The following is a 21,101-nucleotide window of genomic DNA, read 5'->3' on the forward strand; positions in this document are numbered from 1 at the left end:
CCATAACAATAGAACTGCGATCAGCTCTGAGCGCTGCTCCACGCCCCAGCTCGGCCCCTATTCGGCCTTTCCTGATCCCTGCGCATCCTCCTGACTGCGTGTGAGCCCGATCAGTCACGGATCTGCCCGAGCGAGGCCCCTCTGGCCATGGGGGATTGATTGGTCCAAGAGCAGCTGTCAAGCCAGATCTAGCGTACATGGAGGTGTTGGGCATTCCTCAGGCCCCTCCTTCTCCTCCTCCGTCGACGATCTCCTCAGCTGAGGCGTTCAGCCGGCTTCTGGATGGGCTACCCAAGAAGAAAAATGTAGAAGCGGCGAAATTCGTCAAGAAACTCGATGATATCCCTGAGATCTCACTTCCTCCGGCAACCCCGATACAGGTTGCTTTGTCCTTGTCCGAGCGGGCTCTCATAGGCCAGTTCACTGGTCTATGGCCATCCCCCAAAACCACAGAGAGTTGGGTCAAAAGAAACTGGTCGCTGCTGATCAAAGAAAGTGTGATCTCATACTTTCTGGGGCGAGGATTCTTCCTCTTTGAATTCACCTCCAAAGACGACAAAGATCTGATCTTCCGAAACGGTCCTTACTTTATGGGCCCCCAGGGTCTGTATCTGAACAAATGGACTCCTGACTTCGATCCAGCAGTAGACGTACCCAAAGTTGTCCTGGTATGGGTTAGGCTTCCTAACCTCCCAGTTCATTACTGGAACTGGGATTCTTTGATGCACATCGGAAATGCCCTGGGGAAATTCATAGACCGAGCGAACAGCAAGGATCAATATGACTATGCAAGGATCCACGTTGAGGTGGATCTGGAGGAGGGGCTCCCAGAGGCCATCAAAATCAAAGTAGGAAGCTGGACGCATGTGCAGAAGCTAGACTATGAACAGTTGCCCTTCAAATGCCGGAAATGCTAGGTTTATGGGCACTTCGCCAGAAACTGCCCAACGGTCAACGAAGCAGCTCAAGGGAAGGAGGTCGGCTGGAACCAAGTTAAACGATCCAAAATGTCTTCTAAGATCCAGAAGCCGGGAGGAACTAGCGGCAAAGGCCCTCAGCAGGATCCAGTTCAACAGATCCAACAGACCCAGCCCAAGTTCACCCCAGAGAACCGGTTCGATCCTCTTAGCTCCCAACCAAAGGACTCCCATGAAGTGGTAGCTCAAAAGCCAGTGTCCCCAGACAAAGGTTCCCAACCCCCCAACTTTAAAGACACGGGAGCTGCAGAAATCTCAAAAGGAACCCCCGATGTAGTCAAGGAGGAGGATCAAGAATCAGAAGATTCGGAGGAGGAAGGAGAAATAGGAGAATCCCAATCCTCTGTAAGGAGATCTACAAGAGGGCGCAAAACGGATCGGGAGAAAAGAGAGCATGAAACGTACAAAGATAAACTACAGGGCAGTCAACCAACTTTGGAGAAGCTGTTAGCAAAAAAGCCGAAGATGGTAAGAAATCAGCATCAAGGCTCCAAGGGAGCCCAGCCGAGCAAAGGTAAATAATGAAGATAATCTCCTGGAACTGTAGGGGTATGGGCAACAAAATCAAAGAAGAGGCTATATGAAATCTAATAAGAATAGAGGCCCCCGATATACTCCTTCTCCAGGAGACTAAGATGGAGGAGTCAGATTTTCTTCAGGTAAGAAAAAAACTTTGGAAAAAGAGTAATGCAACAGTTGTCTTAGCCCGAGGAGCTTCTGGAGGGTTGGGTACTCTTTGGAATGAAAACAGGGTTTCGCTGGTGTCAAAGGCATCAAACATCCACTAGGTGATGTTAAAGATGCAGCATCTAATTACAAAAGAAATCTTTTGTCTTTTCAACGTTTATGTACCGGTCAATGCTGGAGAAAAAAAGATCTGCTGGGACTCCTTAAGGCAGCAAGCAGATCTGGGCAATCTGGAAAATGTCATCATAGCAGGTGACCTGAACATCATGTTGCACTCTTCTGAAAAGCGAGGAGACTGCATTTTGCGAGACCCGGCAAGGGAATGGGTAGAAGATCTCCTCCAAGACTGGGATCTGCTAGATATCAAGCCTGTCTCAGGTAAGTTTACTTGGTCCAATAAAAGAATAGGTCCTGGCCATATTGCAGCAAGGCTGGATAGATTCTTTGTGCATAGCTCCTTTCTTTTGCTTGGTCTAGACGCTAGCATGCACATTCTTCCCTGTAGCACCTCTGATCATAAGCCAATCAAGCTAATCCTTCGAGCTCACACTGACCTTGGCCCCATTCCCTTCAAGTTTAGTCCTTTGTGGATCAAGGAACCCAGCTTCTTGCAGATTGTCAAAGAAAGCTGGTCCCAGCCAGTCAGCGGATCTCCATTTTATATTTGGGAAGAAAAACTCAGGAGATTGAAATCAGTCCTAAAGTGCTGGGCCAAATCTCTTGCCAATCCAGCAGCTGAAAGGAAAACTATTCAAAATCAGCTTGACGCCCATCAATTGATCACGGAAGAGGCATATATGTCTAGAGAAATCTTAGACAAAGAGATTCATCTCCAACAGCAGTATCATAAAACATGTCTGGCCGAAGAGGAAACGTGGAGGATCAAATCGCGCTGTCTTTGGCTAAAGGCAGGCGACAGAAATACCTCATTTTTTCACAAACAAGCTGAAGCCAGGAAAGGTTTCAATTCCATAACTGAAATTAAAGAAGCCGCTATCATACACAAAGACTTTGCAAGTATTAAACATGCAGCCCATCAACATTTCAAATGCCTGTATAGTGAAGAGACGAATACACACCAGAACTTTTGTCTGTTGGACGGGGTTCCCACTTCAATATCTGCCGAGATGAATCATCATCTAGAAAACAAAGTCACAATGGAAGAAGTCAAAAGTGCCCTCTATGCTATGGACCCAGATAAATCCCCAAGCCCTGATGGTTTTTCCGCCTCTTTTCTCCAAACCTGCTGGCACATAGTGGGGAAAGATTTATATAAAATGGTTCAAAAATCACAGGCTTGCCATAAATTAGGAGGAAGCACTAACTCCTCTTTCCTTGCTCTCATTCCCAAGGAAAAGGGAGCCAACTCTTTCAATAGGTTTCGCCCCATATCCCTGTGTAACATTGGCTACAAGTTGATCACAAAAATTATTGCTAACAGGTTGAAGCATATTCTTCCTAAAGTCATTCCAGAGAACCAAGGAGGCTTCATCCACGGAAGGCATTTGGTGGACAACTTCATCCTAGTCCAAGAGGCAATTCTGTCAAGTCAGCAGCGCAAAGAACAAGGTATGGCTATCAAACTGGATCTAGCAAATGCCTTTGACCGAGTTAATCATAGCTTTCTTTTGAATGTTTTGAAAAAATTTGGTTTTGGGGTGAGATTTATCAATTGGATCCGGGCTTGTATCTCGGAACCATGGATTGCTCCTTTAGTCAACGGTAGATCTGCAGGTTTCTTTAAAGCTACAAGAGGACTAAGACAGGGTTGTCCCATGTCTCCTCTGTTGTTTGTTATTCAAGCTTCAGTTCTCAGTTTCCATCTAAACAAAAAAATGCAAGAGCAGGAGATTTCAGGGATATCCATAGCGAGGGGGTTCCAAAACATAAACCACGCCCTATTTGCAGATGATACTCTGCTTCTTGGGGCAACTTCGATCCATTCAGCCAGAAGATTTAAAGAGGCGCTTGATGAGTATTGTATGGAGTCTAGAAGCAGTCTCAACAAGGGTAAGTGTCATACTTACTGCTGGAACACTCCGCCCTCTTTGCTCAATACCATCACCAGATGCCTAGGATTTGCAGCCTCCTCAGAATGGACATTGTTCAAGTATATGGGACTACCTATTTTCCTCAAGCGCGCCTATAGCAGGGATTGGTTTCCACAGGTAGAAAAATTTAAAAGCAAACTCTAGGCATGGGGAATTAATTGGCTAAATATGGCAGGCAAGACCGTTCTCATTAAAGCCATCCTTAGCAGCATCCCATTATATCAGTTCTCAGTGCTTCTAGCGCCCATTGGTATACTCCAGAAAATGGATCAATATATTAGAGATTTCTTTTGGAAAGGGGGTAAACACAATGAGAGAAGATTCCCACTGGTTAAATGGGAGACCGTCCTCAAACCTCAGATGGAGGGAGGGCTCAATTTTAAGAAGCTCCCTCTGCAGAACATAGCAATGGGAGCCAAGCTCCTCTGGAGATTAATTGCGCCTAAACCAGGCTAGGCACAGACATCACTCTGGAGAAAATACTTCAAAGGCACGAGGTTGAGATGTTTAGATGGACCTTTACCTCAAGGAGCCTCGCCTTTCGTCAGCCTCTGCTCCAAAGCTGCCCCGTTGATTCAATCCAAAGCTTATTGGATTCCCGGAAACGGGAAAAAAATAAGCATATGGAATGATCGTATCATGGACCGTGAGCCGATAGGAGACTGCCCAAAGGTGAAAACGTTGAAAGAATGGTTGACGGCAATTGGAAAAACCAAACTATGGGACATATCCGCATGGAACGGAATGCAATGGGCGGGTTGGAGTCTGTCGGATCCGCCTTCAGACCTCCACCAAGAATCCATCCACCTCCGCGAGCTTCTGAATGGGATTGCACCCACGCACATCAGCAGGAAAGATAGGCGAGGCTGGGGCGATCTGTCGGGCGGCTATTCAGTTGCCCAGGGATATGCGCACCTTGCTGCAATCCCAAATGTGCCTCCGGACCCGGCCCCGTGGAAGGCTATCTGGGGTATCTCTTCGTTGCCAAAAATTGACATTTTTTGCTAGTTTCTATGCCACAGGAAAATTTTAACCGAGGACAAACTCCAAAGGCGTGGCTTCTACGGTCCGTCCAGGTGCTCCTTGTGCAAAGAATCTGAGGAATGTGCCACGCATCTGGTCCTCAATTGTAGGTTCTCCAAACAAGTTTGGAGAGAACTGATGGACTATTGGAACCCCAAATTCGAGCTCCCTGCCTCTATAATAGATCTGTTCGCCACTTGGAAAATCTGCTATCCTGGACCCTCTCCTAAAAATAAAGTGATCAAAGCGGCCTGGGCATCACTGCTTCAAATTTGCCTCTGGCAGCTATGGCTAGAGCGCAACAGCAGAATCTTCAGAAGCATTAAGCATAATGCCAAGACGGTGGCGGCCAAGGTAAAGATTCAATTAAAAGAATGTTTGGGAGAACAAAAAGACGACTCAAACCTCAGCCAGCTAGACATAGATTGGGGGACCTCCTTGAACCTGCAATTCCACCAAAATATCAGAAGCATGGTTCCTCCCGAGGAATGGCAAATAAGGGGAAAAAATAGCGAGGATTTTCAAAACTGGATCCTCAAGCAAAAGGTGCACTCCCTCTTCTTCGACGGGGCAGCAAAAGGAAATCCGGGCAACGCTGGAGCAGGAGGAGTTATTAAAAACATTGATGGTACATCGATCCTCCAGTTTGCCTGGGGTCTAGGAATCAATTCCAACATCCAAGCTAAGGCATTTTCCCTCTACCAAGGACTCAAGCTGCTCTTGAAGCTGGAAGCCAAGGAGGCAAATATTTTTGGGGATTCCGAAGTGATCATAAAACTCATGGTGACTAATTCTACACCACGGGATTTAAGATTAGCAAGGCTGATCCAAAGAATCAGAAGCATGGCGAAGTTGTTCCAAAATCTGAAATACTTTCACGTGCTAAGAGACAATAACAAAGAGGCAAATCTTGAAGCCAATAAAGCTGCACATCTATCGGCCGCGGCAATGAAAAGAGACGGGGAAGAAACATGGGTCCCAATTCCTTAAATCATTTCAGCAGATATGTTTCTTTGTTTAATTCTAAAGCTTTTTGTATGTATATTTAAACTTGGGCAAATTGCAGAAATAAGCTCAATAGTTGATCACAAAAGGAGCTGGAAGTGGAAAGCAAACCTCATAGTATCTTAGAAGGACGAATCCAATTGGATCGTGCCCACTCCTAATGTAATCAGAAAATTGGTATTCAGACCGACCCATTAATACAATCCATAACCGTTCTTGTAAAAAAAAAAAGTATATTATTAAAGTTAAAAGAACTCTGAATGAAGTAAAATTGTTAAACATGCTAAGTGTTGAATTAATCGAAGGGCTGATCCAGGTGGATATTGGTGGCCACCTGCCAAGTCCACCTGGACCCCCACCATTGTCTTTCTCAGCATTTTCAGTTTCCTTAATTGTAGCACAACTTACTATTTTTAGCAGTTTTTCGGGTCCTAAACTTCCGGAGCCGTTTTGAGGCCCTAAACGACGTTTTTTGGGGAATCCGGGGGCAACATGGGTATGGACCGATGTTGCCCGTTCCAACAATGATAGTACTCGGATAGATCTTTCTAACGAGCTATTGTACGCGTCAAACGGAGATCATATGCCAAAGTTACGACCCCGGGAAGTTGATGTACCAATTTACCCCAAACGGGGCCCACAGTTTGGCGTTTCATCTCCTAGGGTTAGGTTTTGGAATGTTAAGGGTTTTCCATTGTTTCTCAACAATAAATAGGCCTTCGAGCCTCATTGTAACACAGTTCAGAGGCATGTAGCCATCACATCTCTTCACAGAGATAAGCTACCATCGCCCTAGCTGGTTTATTTCCATTTCTGGTTGTAAGCATATTTCAGTATTTTCCATTAATGAAATGAAGTATTATTTCCGCTGCATCTTTGTGTATATGGTTATCTCTGTAATTTGTTGCGTTCCTGTTTAAATCCGGATCAGTGGTATCAGAGCGGTCTGCTTTTTCTCTGTTTTTCTTTGCATGTCCCCAACAAGGTCGGGATATAAGGAGTTAGGGCTTGAACTGGTTGAACCTTTGCAAGACCAGCCTCGCAAATCCCGACGGCCTCCCATGGCGGACGAGAAGAAAGACGAGGGGGCAGGAGATCCCATCAAAATCTTGCTCGAAGAAGCCCTCGAGCGACAACGGAACGCGATGATGGACAGCTTTGCCCAGATCCTTCAGTGGCTACCCAGAAGCAACGCATCGGCTTCCAGCAGCTACTCTGGAAACGCCACACCCTTTAAGGTACAAGTTAATTTTGAAATCCCCATATTCGAGGGTCAGATAGACGCAGATGCCGTAGATAAATGGTTAAATCTGCTAGAGGGTTATTTTTCTGTTCATGAATTTTCGAGTCGGGAAAAGATTGTTTTTGCTCTTCTCAAAGCAGCCCCCCACGTCAAGGACTGGTGGGAAACCTACTGCGAGCAGAAGGATGAAAGTACTGGCTCACTATTTTCAGCCGCACCCACCTGGGATTCGTTCCGGGATGCCATCAAGGAGCAGTACTACCTTGTTGGAAGCTATGAGGATGAATACATAAAGTGGACCACGCTGCGGCAGGGAAGGGACCAAGACGTGCCGGAGTTCACCAATCTTTTCCATACCCTTCGCACAAAGTTGGGTATCAAGGATTCGGAGCAACATTTGATACTCAAATACCGTGGCTGCCTGCACAAGTACATCCAGGAAGAAATACAATTCCTAAACATCCCCTCGCTCGGCGCAGCATACCGATATGCCGTCAAGGTCGAGCAGAAGTTTAAACAAAAGAAGCGAGACTTTGGATCTGCGAATCCAAAGCAGGAGAAAGGTGCCCCTAAACCACAGAACAAAGGACAAAGCCAAGGCGGGACAGCCCAAGACAACCAGCCGAAGCTGCAAGCAAAGAACAGCGCCGCGAAGCCGAGAAAGGACACTGGAAAATGGTGCGAGTTCCATAAGAGCTCCACTCACAACACAAGTGAGTGTCGGGCCAAGCAGTCACTGGTGGCTGAGCTAAAGGTTTCAGAATCAGATGCATGTTCCGACTCTGAGTCAGAACCCGATAAGGGGTATGAAAAAGGGAAGCAGATCATTGATGCGGATCCCAGCGCCACTGTTGCTACCGCAAAGATCCAGAAAAATGAACCCGAAGATCCAGAGGAGGAGGAGCGTCTCTTCCACTCCCAGATGTGGGTAAAGGGCTCCCCGATACAGTTCATTGTTGATAGCGGGAGTCAAAAGAACCTCATTTCAGCAGAGGTCGTGAAGCGGTTGGGCTTACCGACCACAGCACATCCACAACCATACACCATTGGGTGGCTTCACCAAGGACGAGATCTTCGCGTGAGCCAGCAGTGTCGCCTTCCATACAACATCAAGCCCTTCACGGATGAGGTATTGTGTGACATTGCTCCCCTTGAAGTTTGTGATGTATTACTAGGACAACCATACTTGTGGAAGCGACATGCTGTGTATGAATCAAGGCCCCGTGCTGTTATTATTACATTGGGAAATAAGTTGTTCAGGATACTAGAGGTAGCACCACCTGCCGCCATCTCTTTGATTACTGCAAAACAATGCAGTAAGATCATTTCCAAAACCAGGAAATTTGTTTTCCTGATGATACGCCCTCAAGGAAAGAAGAAGACAGTGGCCGCGGCCTCCAGACGGGGTCCCTCTGCACGACAACTACAGATGGACAAGATTGTGGAGGAGTACGAGGACATCTTCACCTCCCCGGCAGGGGTTCCTCTGCACTGTCAAGTCAAGCACTCCATCGATCTGACCCCAGGTGCGCCGCTACCCAATGGACCAATTTATCGGCGCTCCGTTCTGGAGAACAATGAAATCAAGAGGCAGATTCAGGAGCTCCTGCAGAAAGGTCACATCCGTCCGAGTTCATCGCCCTGTGGGAGCCCGATCGTGTTGGTACAGAAGAAGGATGGGACGTGGAGACTCTGTATTGACTATCGGGCGCTGAACAAGATCACTGTCCGTAATAGGTACCCGATCCCGCGGATTGATGACCTCCTAGACCAACTAAAGGGGCAAAATATTTCAGCAAGATCGATCTGAAGTCAGGATATCACCAGGTACCAATCGAACCCTCTGATGTGTGGAAGACTGCCTTCAAATCCAAGGAGGGCCTCTTCGAATGGTTGGTCATGCCTTTCGGATTGACGAATGCTCCTGCAACCTTTATGAGGCTAATGGATGAAATCTTGCAGCCATTCACCAACTCCTTTGTAGTAGTATACTTGGATGACATTCTGATCTTCAGCCAGAGTTGGGAAGAGCACCTCCACCACATCCGACAGGTTCTCCAAACACTGCGGCAACACAAGCTATGTGCCAATTTGGAGAAATGCACTTTTGGCATGACCCAGGTTCAGTATCTGGGATACATTATTGATGAACAGGGGGTGCATGTCGATCCAGCCAAGATCCAAGTCATTCGGGATTGGCCCTCTCCAACCACTCTAACAGAGCTCTGCAGCTTTCTAGGTCTTGCCAACTTCTACCGCAGGTTTGTGTTGGGGTTTTCTCATATTTCTTGGCCCTTGAGTCAAGTCACCAAGGGAGGGGCTAAAGCAAAGTTCTTTTGGTCTGAATCTCAACAGAAGGCATTCATGGAGTTGAAGGATCGCCTCTGCACGGCACCAGTGCTCGCGTTACCAGATTTACAACAACCATTTGAGGTCGAGACAGATGCCTCTGACTATGCTATTGGGGTAGTCCTTACTCAACATGGACATCCAGTGGCATATCACAGTGAAACACTTTCAGACACAGTCCGGAAGTACCCGACTTATGATAAAGAGATGTATTCCATTGTACAGGCCTGCCGACAATGGAAGCATTACATTTTGGGGAAGGAAACGGTCATCCACACAGACCACCGACCCCTGCAGTTCATACAAACCCAAGGGAAATTGCAGAATGACCGCCATCAGAAGTGGTCTACATACCTGCAACAGTTCCATTTGAATATCAAGTATAAGAAGGGCAGCACCAATAATGTTGCAGATTGCCTCAGTCGACCACCGATCATGGCGTTAACCACCGTGCTCAACTCTTGTGGGCACGAGACTTCTGATTGGCCACTTCTCTACAAAAGTGACCCAGAATTCGGCCACACATACTAGACACTCTTGGAGGGTCGGCATGTTGCAGATTTTCACCTCCAGGATGCCCTATTATGCCACCTCGGTCACCTTTGTGTTCCTTCAAGCGAGCGTGCCAAGATGATTTGGGAAGCACACTACAGTCGGGCTGCTGGGCATTTCGGGGTTGAGAAAACAGTGGCAGTACTGCAAAATTATTTCTATTGGCCGAATCTTCGACAGGATGTTGGGAAGTACATCAGATCATGTACTGCCTGTGCCATTGCCAAACCGACCATTAAGAAGCACGGCCTCTATACCCCGTTGCCTACCCCTAGTCGACCTTGGGAATCCATCTCCATGGATTACATGTCAGGCCTTCCTTCCACTAAGCATGGAAATGACTGTGTTTTTGTGGTCGTCGACAGGTTCTCGAAGATGGCCATTATGATGGCCTGCAAGAAGAATATCACAGCAGAAGCCACTGCTAAACTCTTCTTTGAACGAGTGTGGGTGCACTTTGGGATCCCACAGTCTATCATCTCAGATCGGGACAGTCGGTTTCTCAGCACATTTTGGTCCAGTCTCTGGTCAATGCTGGACACCAAACTCACGAAGTCCACAGCCTTCCATCCTCAAACTGATGGCCAGACAGAGGTTGTCAATAGGATGATTGTGCACATTCTGCGCATGTATAACTCAAAGCATCCACGCACATGGGACGAGAGCCTCCCCTATGTTCAGCACAGCTACAACCGAGCTCTTCACAGCTCCACTGGCCATAGCCCTTTTCAGGTGGGTTTGGGATTCCAGCCACTATGCCCCATTGATGTGGCCATGCCACTTGCAGCTACTCACATGAATTCAGCTCATGTCCAGTCCGAAACAGATAAGGCCACCAGCTTCATTGAGCGCATCCAACATATTCGCCAGAAGGTCCATGACATTCTTGAGAAATCAAATGCCAAGTACAAGCAGCGACATGATCAACACCGGGTGCCACACAAGTTTCAGGTGGGCGACAAAGTCTGGTTGCATTTGCAAAAGGAACGCCTTACTGGAGCCTATCGGAAATTGAGACCACTCCGATATGGTCCTTACACCATTACTAAGGCTATGGGAGACAATGCATTTGAGCTCAGCATTCCCCCATTCCTTGGCCTGCACCCAGTGTTCAATGTGGACCGCCTTCGACCATACTTTCCACCATTGCTAGACACATCCGACATTGCAGAACAGCTCAAACCCACAGAATTAAATCCAGATTGCATGGAACAAGCTGCAACTGATCGGATCATGGACACACAGATCAAGAACACTCGCCAACAGAATATCCAACTGTATCGAGTTGTCAAAGCAGGCCAACTCCTTCAACAGGGCAAGTGGCTCACCAGGGAACAAGTTCAGCAAAAGTTTCCTCATCTCATGGAGGAGCTCAACGCAATGGGGACCATTGCTTCCTAAGGGGGGAGGAATGATCCAGGTGGATATTGGTGGCCACCTGCCAAGTCCACCTGGACCCCCACCATTGTCTTTCTCAGCATTTTCAGTTTCCTTAATTGTAGCACAACTTACTATTTTTAGCAGTTTTTCGGGTCCTAAACTTCCGGAGCCGTTTTGAGGCCCTAAACGACGTTTTTTGGGGAATCCGGGGGCAACATGGGTATGGACCGATGTTGCCCGTTCCAACAATGATAGTACTCGGATAGATCTTTCTAACGAGCTATTGTACGCGTCAAACGGAGATCATATGCCAAAGTTACGACCCCGGGAAGTTGATGTACCAATTTACCCCAAACGGGGCCCACAGTTTGGCGTTTCATCTCCTAGGGTTAGGTTTTGGAATGTTAAGGGTTTTCCATTGTTTCTCAACAATAAATAGGCCTTCGAGCCTCATTGTAACACAGTTCAGAGGCATGTAGCCATCACATCTCTTCACAGAGATAAGCTACCATCGCCCTAGCTGGTTTATTTCCATTTCTGGTTGTAAGCATATTTCAGTATTTTCCATTAATGAAATGAAGTATTATTTCCGCTGCATCTTTGTGTATATGGTTATCTCTGTAATTTGTTGCGTTCCTGTTTAAATCCGGATCAAGGGCTAATGTGTTGAGATTGTTTGAAATTAATTCCACAAGTTAAGATAATGATCTCATCAAATAACACATAGGCTAGAGGTGTAGTCTGGGAAAAGTAATCTCAATTTGGTTTTTCCTTTAAGAAGAAAATGCTAGAGAGAACCCCTCTCATTTAACATGACTCCTCAATAGAAAGCTACAATTCTAAACATATTGTGCCCCATAATTCTTGCTAGAAATCAAGTCTATTGAGTAGATCTTTGTAAAAAATCACCAACTCCATTTTAATCTATTTTTGGTCTTCTAGTTGTTATCCTATCGTTCTATTAGGTTTCCTGCGAACTCAAGTGGAGTGGTTGAAAAAAATTGTATTTTTGTCTCCCTCCCACAACCACCTTACTTTAGATTTGTATTTCCATAAAAAAAAATCTTCCTTCTTCTATTGTATCTATTTGTTCTATGAGTTTGGCTTCTTAGGAGTGGAGCTCATTATTTTATTTTGTTGTCCATAATTCTTTCTTGGATTTATGTCATTCTTGTTTCTAATTCTTGATTGCACTAGAAGCTATTGTTAGAGGTAGTATTATTCTATTCCTTTATCTTGACTCTAAGTTTCTTGAGTTTTGTTAAAATATGGACATCTTGGTTCCTTAAATGTTTCCCATAGAGTGCCAAAAATCATTTACCCACTCTTTAAGTTGTCTTGGTTCAGCTACATCTTTTCAAATGGAAATGAGGGTTTCCTATGAGCCTGAGTGGTGTCATGGAAAAGTGTTGTATTTTTGTCTCCCTCCTACAAACACCTCACTCGAAACTTTTGTTTCCAAAAAAAGTATTCTTTCCTTTCTAGTGTATCTAGTTGTTTTATGAATTTGGCTTCTGGAGAGAAGATCTCATGTATTACAACCATTGTCGATAATCGTTTCTGGAATTTCTATCATTATTGTTTCCATGTCTCACTTGCATTAGGAGCTATTGCCAAAGGTAGCCTTATTCCATTCCTTGAGATTGACTTTAAGTTTCTTGAATTTTGTTGAAATATGGACATATTGGATCCTTTAATGTTTCCCATAGAATGTCATTGATCATTTACCCACTCTATGAAGTAATCTACGCTTAGCTATAAATTTTCCAAAGAAAACGAGTGTTTCTTGGTCCTTTTTGGGTGTTCCATCTAGATTATGTGTCAATGGTTAGATCTAACTCTTCTAGTATGTTCAATTCTCGATCAAAGTCTTGTGAAGAAGGATTATGCAAGAAGGAGCTTGTCTGGCTTTTCTGCAACTAGATTGTTCCCTCCCCTTCTATTGTTCTAGGTAAATATGCAAGATTTGGGATCCATAACAACTAATATGGTTTGCTTCGAAAAAATTACAAATAACACATTGCTTTTGTTATGTCACTTATCACTTAATGTCACCTTTCTTTTCTCTTAAACTCTTGATGATGTTAAGCATCCTCCGAGAATTTTGGTGGGTTATCTACAAAACTTAGACTTTCAAGAAACTTGTACTTCTACCCTAAGATAGTGGGACCATAAACATTTGTTAATGAATTTGCCTCCCTAAGATCCACAACTTTATAAGCCCAATTATCTGCCACCTAGTTTCAATAAACTTGTCAATTTGCAACTTTTAGAGCTCTAAGGGATACTCTGTTGGGTCCCTATAATACTAGTGATTACCCCATTACTATTGTAGTTATACCCCTTATTAATATTGTTGTGCCCCTATTGCCCCCATATTGTTATTACTATGCCCCATAGAATCCCTCTATTGTTATTTTTGTGGCTTTATATTATTATTGTTAGGTCGGCTGGATTATATTGTGACTCCTTAGACTCCTATATATAGAAAGGAGGTTTTGTAATTTGAATCATCCAAGAATTGTTCATTTATGTAATGTAAAGGAGGTTGCCCCCTCGAAGAGGCTGAATTCTAAGGCGTTGATCTATCTTTTCTATCTTTTCTTGAGCTGGTTTCATAACATTTGGTATCAGAGCTTTGGATTCTAGGGTTTCGCTGCTCCAAACAGGTCATCGTGGCATTTTCGCTATAACTTTTTTTCTGTGATGTTTCAGAAGTCTAAAAAAAAACCCATTTGAGAAGAAATCGCGCTGAACCTTGGGTCCGAATTTTAGATCTTTTCGCGCGATATTTGCGGAGATATGCTCTGAGGAAGTTGGTCTTTTTGCAGACTCCTGAATTACATTTAAAACAGGTGACCTGGGGAAAATCGTCATAACTTTCTCTTTGGGGATCAGATTGAAATTTCGTAAGAAGGTACAGAAAGAGGACGGATTATAGTTTCTTGTATGCATGTTTTAGATCCAAAGGTCGAAACAGTGACTCGTGGCACGTCGTACAAGTTCGCTCTACTGAACTAGTCTATAAGCAAGTCACTGTGGGAGATTTCACATAACTCTTCCTTGGAGAATCCAATTTGGGTCAGACTTGTGGCATTGGAAAGAGGACACAGAGGGCTACTACAACTCAAAAATTTAGAACTAGATGATTGGAAAGTACAGAGATACATTAGAGGCGATATCGAGCTCCTACAAAGTGAAAAAAGGTGTGTAGATTTTCTTAAATTTTTGCTTAAGCTTGGTTTGAAAATTTATTTTGAAGGATTTCAAAGGGCATAGTAGAGCATTATTATCGGTAACTGATGCCCCGAGGAAAGAAAATGCAAACACCTAGTAAGGAACCTGAAAGCTCTAGCATGACTCATGAAGAAGAGGAAGAAACGCAACATGATATATCAAAATTACAAGACCAAGTGCAACAATTGTCCCTTGCACAAAAAGGAACAGAATCTAAGATGGATGGTTTAAAGAAAGATGTAGAAGCTAAGATGGATGGTTTAAAGAAAGGTGTAGAAGCTAAGATGGACTGTTTAAAGAAAGGCATAGAAGCTAAGATGGATGGCATGGAAGCTAAGGTGAATGGCATGGACGCCAAAATTGATGGCATGGATGATAAGATGGAAGAATTGAAGATAAATATGAATGAGTTGCTACAAGAAATGGTCACTAAGGGTGAAAGGGTACTAAAGGAAACTCATGATGAGAACAAAAGAAATGTTAATCATGATTCCATAGACTCTAATGTTGGATCGAAGACTCACCATGTTCCAAAAATCGATATGAGGAAGTTTGATGGCAAGGATCCCGCCACATGGATATTATAGATGGAGCAATTCTTCGATCTCAATAATGTGCAAAACACACAAAAGGTACGTATGGCAACTTTATATTTGGAACCAAATCAGTTTGTATGGTATCAATGGCTTTGCTCTCGTAAACAATTTATCACTTGGGCAATTTTTACGGAAGAATTGATAGCACATTATGAGGATACAAAAAGCAACACTTTTTTTAGCCAATTGATAAGTCTCAAACAAAAGGGTTCAATAATGGAGCACATTGAGGAGTTCCAAAAATTGAACATAAGGGTAAAAGATATTCCAGAGGAGCATAGGATTGATGTGTTCATAGGGTCTTTAAAGGATAATATCCAACATGATGTTCGCCTTTGGGAACCTGATTCATTAGAGAAGGCATTCAGGTTAGCAAGAAAAATGGAAAGCAAAATTATGGCAACCAGGAAGCATACCACTCACAACTATAAAGATGGAAGTGTTGTTGCCCCTAGTCTTCCACAACCTATAAGGTTGACACCACAACAATTGGAAGAAAAAAGAGCAAAAGGGCTTTGTTACAGTTGTGATAGCAAATACACTAAAGGTCATAAGTGTGCTGAGAAGAAATTATTCTACATAGATTGTGAAGAGGAAGAAGAAAAGGAGCAAGAAAGGTCAAAAGAAGAGGATATACTCCAGGAACAAAGCCTAGATGAAGAACAAATAAATCCGACCATATCTTGTAATGCATTGGCAGGAATTACCACTCCTCAAACCATCAAGATAGAAGGACAAATCAAGAAGAAAAAGGTAATAGTATTGATTGATTCAGGAAGCACCCACAATTTTATTCATTGTAAGGTAGCAAAAGAATTGAATTGCTTCCTATATCCAGCACCAGAGTGTCAAGTGATGATTGCAAATGGAGGAACAATAAATTGCTCTGGAAAGTGCCATAATATCAAGCTATCCATGGGAGAATATGTATTGACTAGCCCAATGCTTTCCATTCCAATGGGAGGTGCTGATGTTGTACTAGGAGTCCAATGGCTACAATCCTTGGGTACAATAGCTTTTAATTTTCAAGAACTTTTCATCAAATTTTCTACGGAAGGAAAGGAAGTTGAATTAAGGGGTATTGCAGGGAAACCAGGAAAGATAATCAGCTCTAATGGTATGACAAAGCTTCTAAAAAAGGAGAAAAGAGGTGTAATTGCACAATTATGTTCACTAGATGTTTCCACATTGGAATCATCTATTTCTCCAGATCTCCAAAAAGTCTTGGACAATCATTCCAAGGTATTTGAGACTCCCAAAGGTCTCCCACCTATGCGTGATCATGATCATGCTATTCATCTGATTCCAGGAAGTGTTCCTCCAAACATCAGGCCGTACAGATATCCCTATGTCCAAAAGAGTGAAATTGAACGTATGGTTGCAGAAATGCTAGAGGCTGGTATAATTCAACCGAGTCAAAGTTCTTTCTCTGCTCCAGTAGTATTGGTGCACAAGAAGGATGGATCATGGCGCATGTGTCCGGATTATAGGGAGCTCAACAAGCTCACTATTAAAGATAAGTTCCCCATTCCTGTCATTGATGAATTACTGAATGAATTGCATGGATCAATTTACTTCACCAAGTTGGATCTTCGTTCAGGATATCATCAAATCAGAATGAAGACTGAAGACATTCCGAAAACAGCATTTAGAACTCATGAGGGTCATTATGAATTTTTGGTCATGCCTTTTGGCCTTACCAATGCACCTTCAACATTTCAAGGTTTGATGAATTCAATTTTCAAACCATTCCTTAGAAAATTTGTGTTAGTATTTTTTGATGATATACTAATCTACAGCAAGTCTTGGAAGGATCATGTTGAACATGTTGACAAGGTGCTACAACTATTGGAGGAGAAACAATTATATGCAAAAAGATCCAAATGTTTCTTTGGAGTCCAGGAGGTGGAATATCTGGGTCATATTGTATCTCATGAAGGAGTTAAGGTAGACCCTAGCAAAATTAAAGCCATTAAGGAATGGAAAATCCCCACATCCATAAAGCATCTGCGAGGATTTCTCGGGTTGACAGGGTATTATCGCAAGTTTGTTAAGAATTATGGGAGAATAGCAGCACCTCTAACAACATTATTGAAGAAAGATGCATTTTCATGGACTCCGGAAGCAACAAAGGCCTTTGAACATCTTAAAGAGGCAATGTGCCAAGCACCGGTCTTAGCTACACCGGACTTCACAAAAACCTTTATTGTGGAATGTGATGCTTCAGGAAATGGAATTGGTGCTGTTCTAATGCAAGATGAAAGACCCATTGCTTTTGAAAGTCGTCCAATCAAGGGAAAGTTTTTAAGCAAAGCTATTTATGAGAAGGAAATGTTGGCAATACTCCATGCACTTAAGAAATGACGACCCTACCTAATGGGAAGACACTTCAAGGCAAAAACGGATCATGATAGCCTTAAATACTTTTTAGAACAAAGATTATCCTCTGAAGAGCAACAAAAGTGGGTCACAAAGATGTTGGGTTATGACTTTGAAATCATCTACAAAAAAGGGAAGCAAAATGTGGTGGCAGATGCACTCTCAAGAAAGGATGAGGATGTGGAAGCATTGTTGTGCGCCATTTCTATTATCCAACCAGATTGGATAAACGAAGCAAGGGAGGAATGGAAGAATGACGAAGAAGTGTGGGCACTTATTCGAAAGTTACAACAAGATTCCAGTACGTATGATACATTTAGCTGGCAAAATGATTCATTATGGTACAAAGATCGCTTATACCTCTGTAAGAATTCCCAGCTAAAACAAAAGATTCTTATGGAATTACACACTTCTCCCTTAGGAGGGCACTCAGGATTTTTAAAAACTTACCACAAGGTTAAGAAGGAATTTTTTTGGGATGGCCTTAAATCAAATATTCAAAAGTTTGTGGCGGAATGTTTGGTTTGCCAACAAAATAAGGTTGAAACAATTAAGACACCGGGTCTATTACAACCTTTATCCATTCCAAGCCAACGTTGGGAGGAGGTTTCAATGGATTTTATCACAGGTTTACCCAAGTCTGAGGGAAAGAGTGTCATCATGGTGGTAGTTGACAGACTTACCAAGTATGCACACTTTTGTGCATTATCACATCCATTTAAAGCCAATACAGTTTCTACTGCATTTATGGAAACAATTCAAAAGCTACATGGAAACCCAAAGATTATTGTAAGTGACAGAAATCCCATTTTCACTAGAAATTTTTGGACAGAATTATTTTCTTGTCTTGGTACTCAGTTAGCTCATAGCTCATCTTATCATCCTCAATCTGATGGGCAAACTGAGATAGTAAACAAATGTTTGGAAGGATATCTTCGTTGCTTTGTATCTGATAAACAGACACAATGGGTCAAATGGTTGCCTCTGGCTGAATGGTGGTATAACACTTCCTTCCATACAACAACAAAAATGACCCCATTTATGGAACTTTATGGGTATCAACCACCATCCATCACATCATATTTAAGAGAAAATTCTAAGGTTCAGGCAGTGGAACATCACATCGAACATCAACAACAAGTCCTCCAACTCTTAAAGGATAACCTCGTGTTGGCACAGAATAGAATGAAACAACAGGCAGATCAACATCGCAGTGAAAGAAGTTTTGATGTAGGTGATTGGGTATTCCTACGGCTACAACCATATAAGCAAATGTCCCTCAAGCAAGCTAAGAAGGATAATAAATTATCACCAAAGTATTATGGTCCGTACAAGGTGTTGCAAAAGATTGGTAGTATGGCATACAAATTGGAGCTTCCTGCAGCTTCTCGATTGCACCCAGTTTTCCATGTTTCATGTTTAAAGAAGGTTATAGGCGACAAGCTCCCAGTTCAAACAATATTGCCAGAACTTGACGAGGAAGGAAAAATTATATTGGAACCGGAAGCAGTCACAGAAACAAGAACTCAACAGCTACGAAATCGATCAATTTCAGAGTATCTTATCAAGTGGAAGAACTTATCCGCTGAAGATTCCACATGGGAGGATGAGAATTTTATGCAGAAGTATCCAGAACTACTCAAGCGTTGAGGACAACACTTTTTTGAAGGAGAGGGGCATGTTGGGTCCCTATAATACTAGTGATTACCCCATTACTATTGTAGTTATATCCCTTATTAATATTGTTGTGCCCCTATTGCCCCCATATTGTTATTACTGTGCCCCATAGAATCCCTCTATTGTTATTTTTGTGGCTTTATATTATTATTGTTAGGTCGGCTGGATTATATTGTGACTCCTTAGACTCCTATATATAGAAAGGAGGTTTTGTCATTTGAATCATCCAAGAATTGTTCATTTATGTAATGTAAAGGAGGTTGCCCCCTCGAAGAGGCTGAATTCTAAGGCGTTGATCTATCTTTTCTATCTTTTCTTGAGCTGGTTTCATAGCATACTCAAAACTCCCAATGAGGCTCTAGAATTAATGACTATCATTTTGAAACATTTATATATTAATAAAACCCTTCCCTAAGGAGTTTGCATGGCTACCAAATTTCCCTCTACCTTTGGCTAGTCCTTTGTGTAACACCCTCCTCCCACATCCACCCAAGTACCTATGCCAACCGAGGTAAACATGAGACAAGTGGCTACTATGATCATATTCGACCTCCTAGGTGACCTTAAGGAAGTGGAATCGACGAAACATCACACACAGTCATCCAACATCATCAATAGAACCCTCAAATGACAAGTCAACCACTTAGACAACCTATCCTTGGGTCTCACTATTGTTCTAGACCTCTTAGACCATAGTCGCTCTCATGTTATGGGCAAGGGAGCGACCAGAGACCTAAAGTCGCTCTCATAGGCTTGCCTGCGAGCAACTATGGACTAAAGTTGCCAATTCTGTGCCAGTGACCCTGGGATTTAAGCCACTTTTTCAAGCCCAAAGCCCAGGCCACTACCTAGAATGGAATGAAAGCTCAGAATCAAGTAAAGTACAGGGAAACAATGATGCAAAAGCAATAAGCTCAACAAGACCTTAACCAAACCCCTACTAGCCATGACAGGTATTTCGTCAAACATATCATCGACATGTAACCTACAGGTGTAAACAACATAATTAAGTGTAGGGATCTCATACTTATTTGAGAATCACTATGAACCATTGTTCCCTCATGCCATTTGTTGCATTATCCTCTATTAGGTCATAGACACATTATCCATTCATATATAAGTAAAAACATGTTGAGAGCCATACATAGTTGTTGTCATAAAATGTGCATATAACCAACATAATAGGATCAGAAATACAATAAACATATCGGCCATCAAAATCCATATATACACAACCAACCAACCAGGGAATGGATTTCTCATTAATGAATGTAATAAACCAACCAGGGATGGGACTACCACGTTCCACCTAACCATAGAATGGATGAGCCAAATATTTCTTCAGCCATTCACCCCTGTGTCATATTCCAAGCATGAATGTGGGACTCAAACCAAAAGAACTCAGCCAAGGCATATCGAGGCTAAACCACCTCATCCTCATCGAACCAGGCTTTGTTGTAATCCATCCTGAATCACTAGGCCAACACAATGAACACATCATAACAAACTTTACCATGATCTCCACCCGATCACTAAGCTAAACAAGCATGGATGCCACCGGATTTCTCCACCTACACCGTGAGGAATTTTCTTGTCTCCTAGTCTCTCAGGTTTTACCACAATCCAAACCTAGATCACTAGGCCCTAAACCGAGACCCATGGTGGGCCCCAGTATTGCAGCAATAATGCTACAACTCCTGGAACTCCCTTCTTTAATTTTATCAACCCAGTAGTTCGTAACAAACTTGGAAGCGATGGTGCTGTATGCACAAGTACTAGCTCTTGCCGCAGCTGTCACTTGGTCAGCTGGCACAAGTCCACTAGGAGCTTAAGCCAACTTCTATGAGCTCTTAGAAGAAGCTTTTTAATTGATGGATGAAAGTTAACTCGAAGGAAGCTAATCTAATTGCAAAAAGAAACTGAAAGCCAAAAAGAAACGCAAACC

The 21,101-nt window shown here is 43.2% G+C and overlaps 2 protein-coding genes across 2 annotated transcripts in view; one reads left to right on the forward strand and one right to left on the reverse strand.

The window, feature by feature from the left end:
• Positions 1-197: 197 nt before the first annotated feature.
• Positions 198-917, forward strand: LOC149229128 (uncharacterized). The gene has a single exon (XM_089380958.1). The coding sequence runs from the start codon at positions 198-200 to the stop codon at positions 915-917; it is 720 nt and encodes a 239-aa protein (XP_089237084.1).
• Positions 918-5,812: 4,895 nt separating this feature from the next.
• LOC149229129 (uncharacterized) overlaps positions 5,813-21,101 on the reverse strand; it is a 69,359-nt gene continuing 54,070 nt past the window's right edge. The window contains exon 3 of the mRNA XM_089380959.1: positions 5,813-5,958. Within this exon, the coding sequence (XP_089237085.1) occupies positions 5,813-5,958 (146 nt within the window). The remainder of the gene's footprint in view (positions 5,959-21,101) is intronic.

Source organism: Pinus tabuliformis, chromosome J (assembly GCF_031772625.1).
Source record: "Pinus tabuliformis cultivar Carrire ecotype Pingquan chromosome J, CPIR1, whole genome shotgun sequence".
Taxonomy (NCBI): Eukaryota; Viridiplantae; Streptophyta; class Pinopsida; order Pinales; family Pinaceae; genus Pinus; species Pinus tabuliformis.

What these genes read in the sequence shown, in the direction of transcription:
- LOC149229128 (XM_089380958.1), top strand. Translation starts at nt 198, where the DNA reads ATGGAGGTGTTGGGCATTCCTCAGGCCCCTCCTTCTCCTCCTCCGTCG.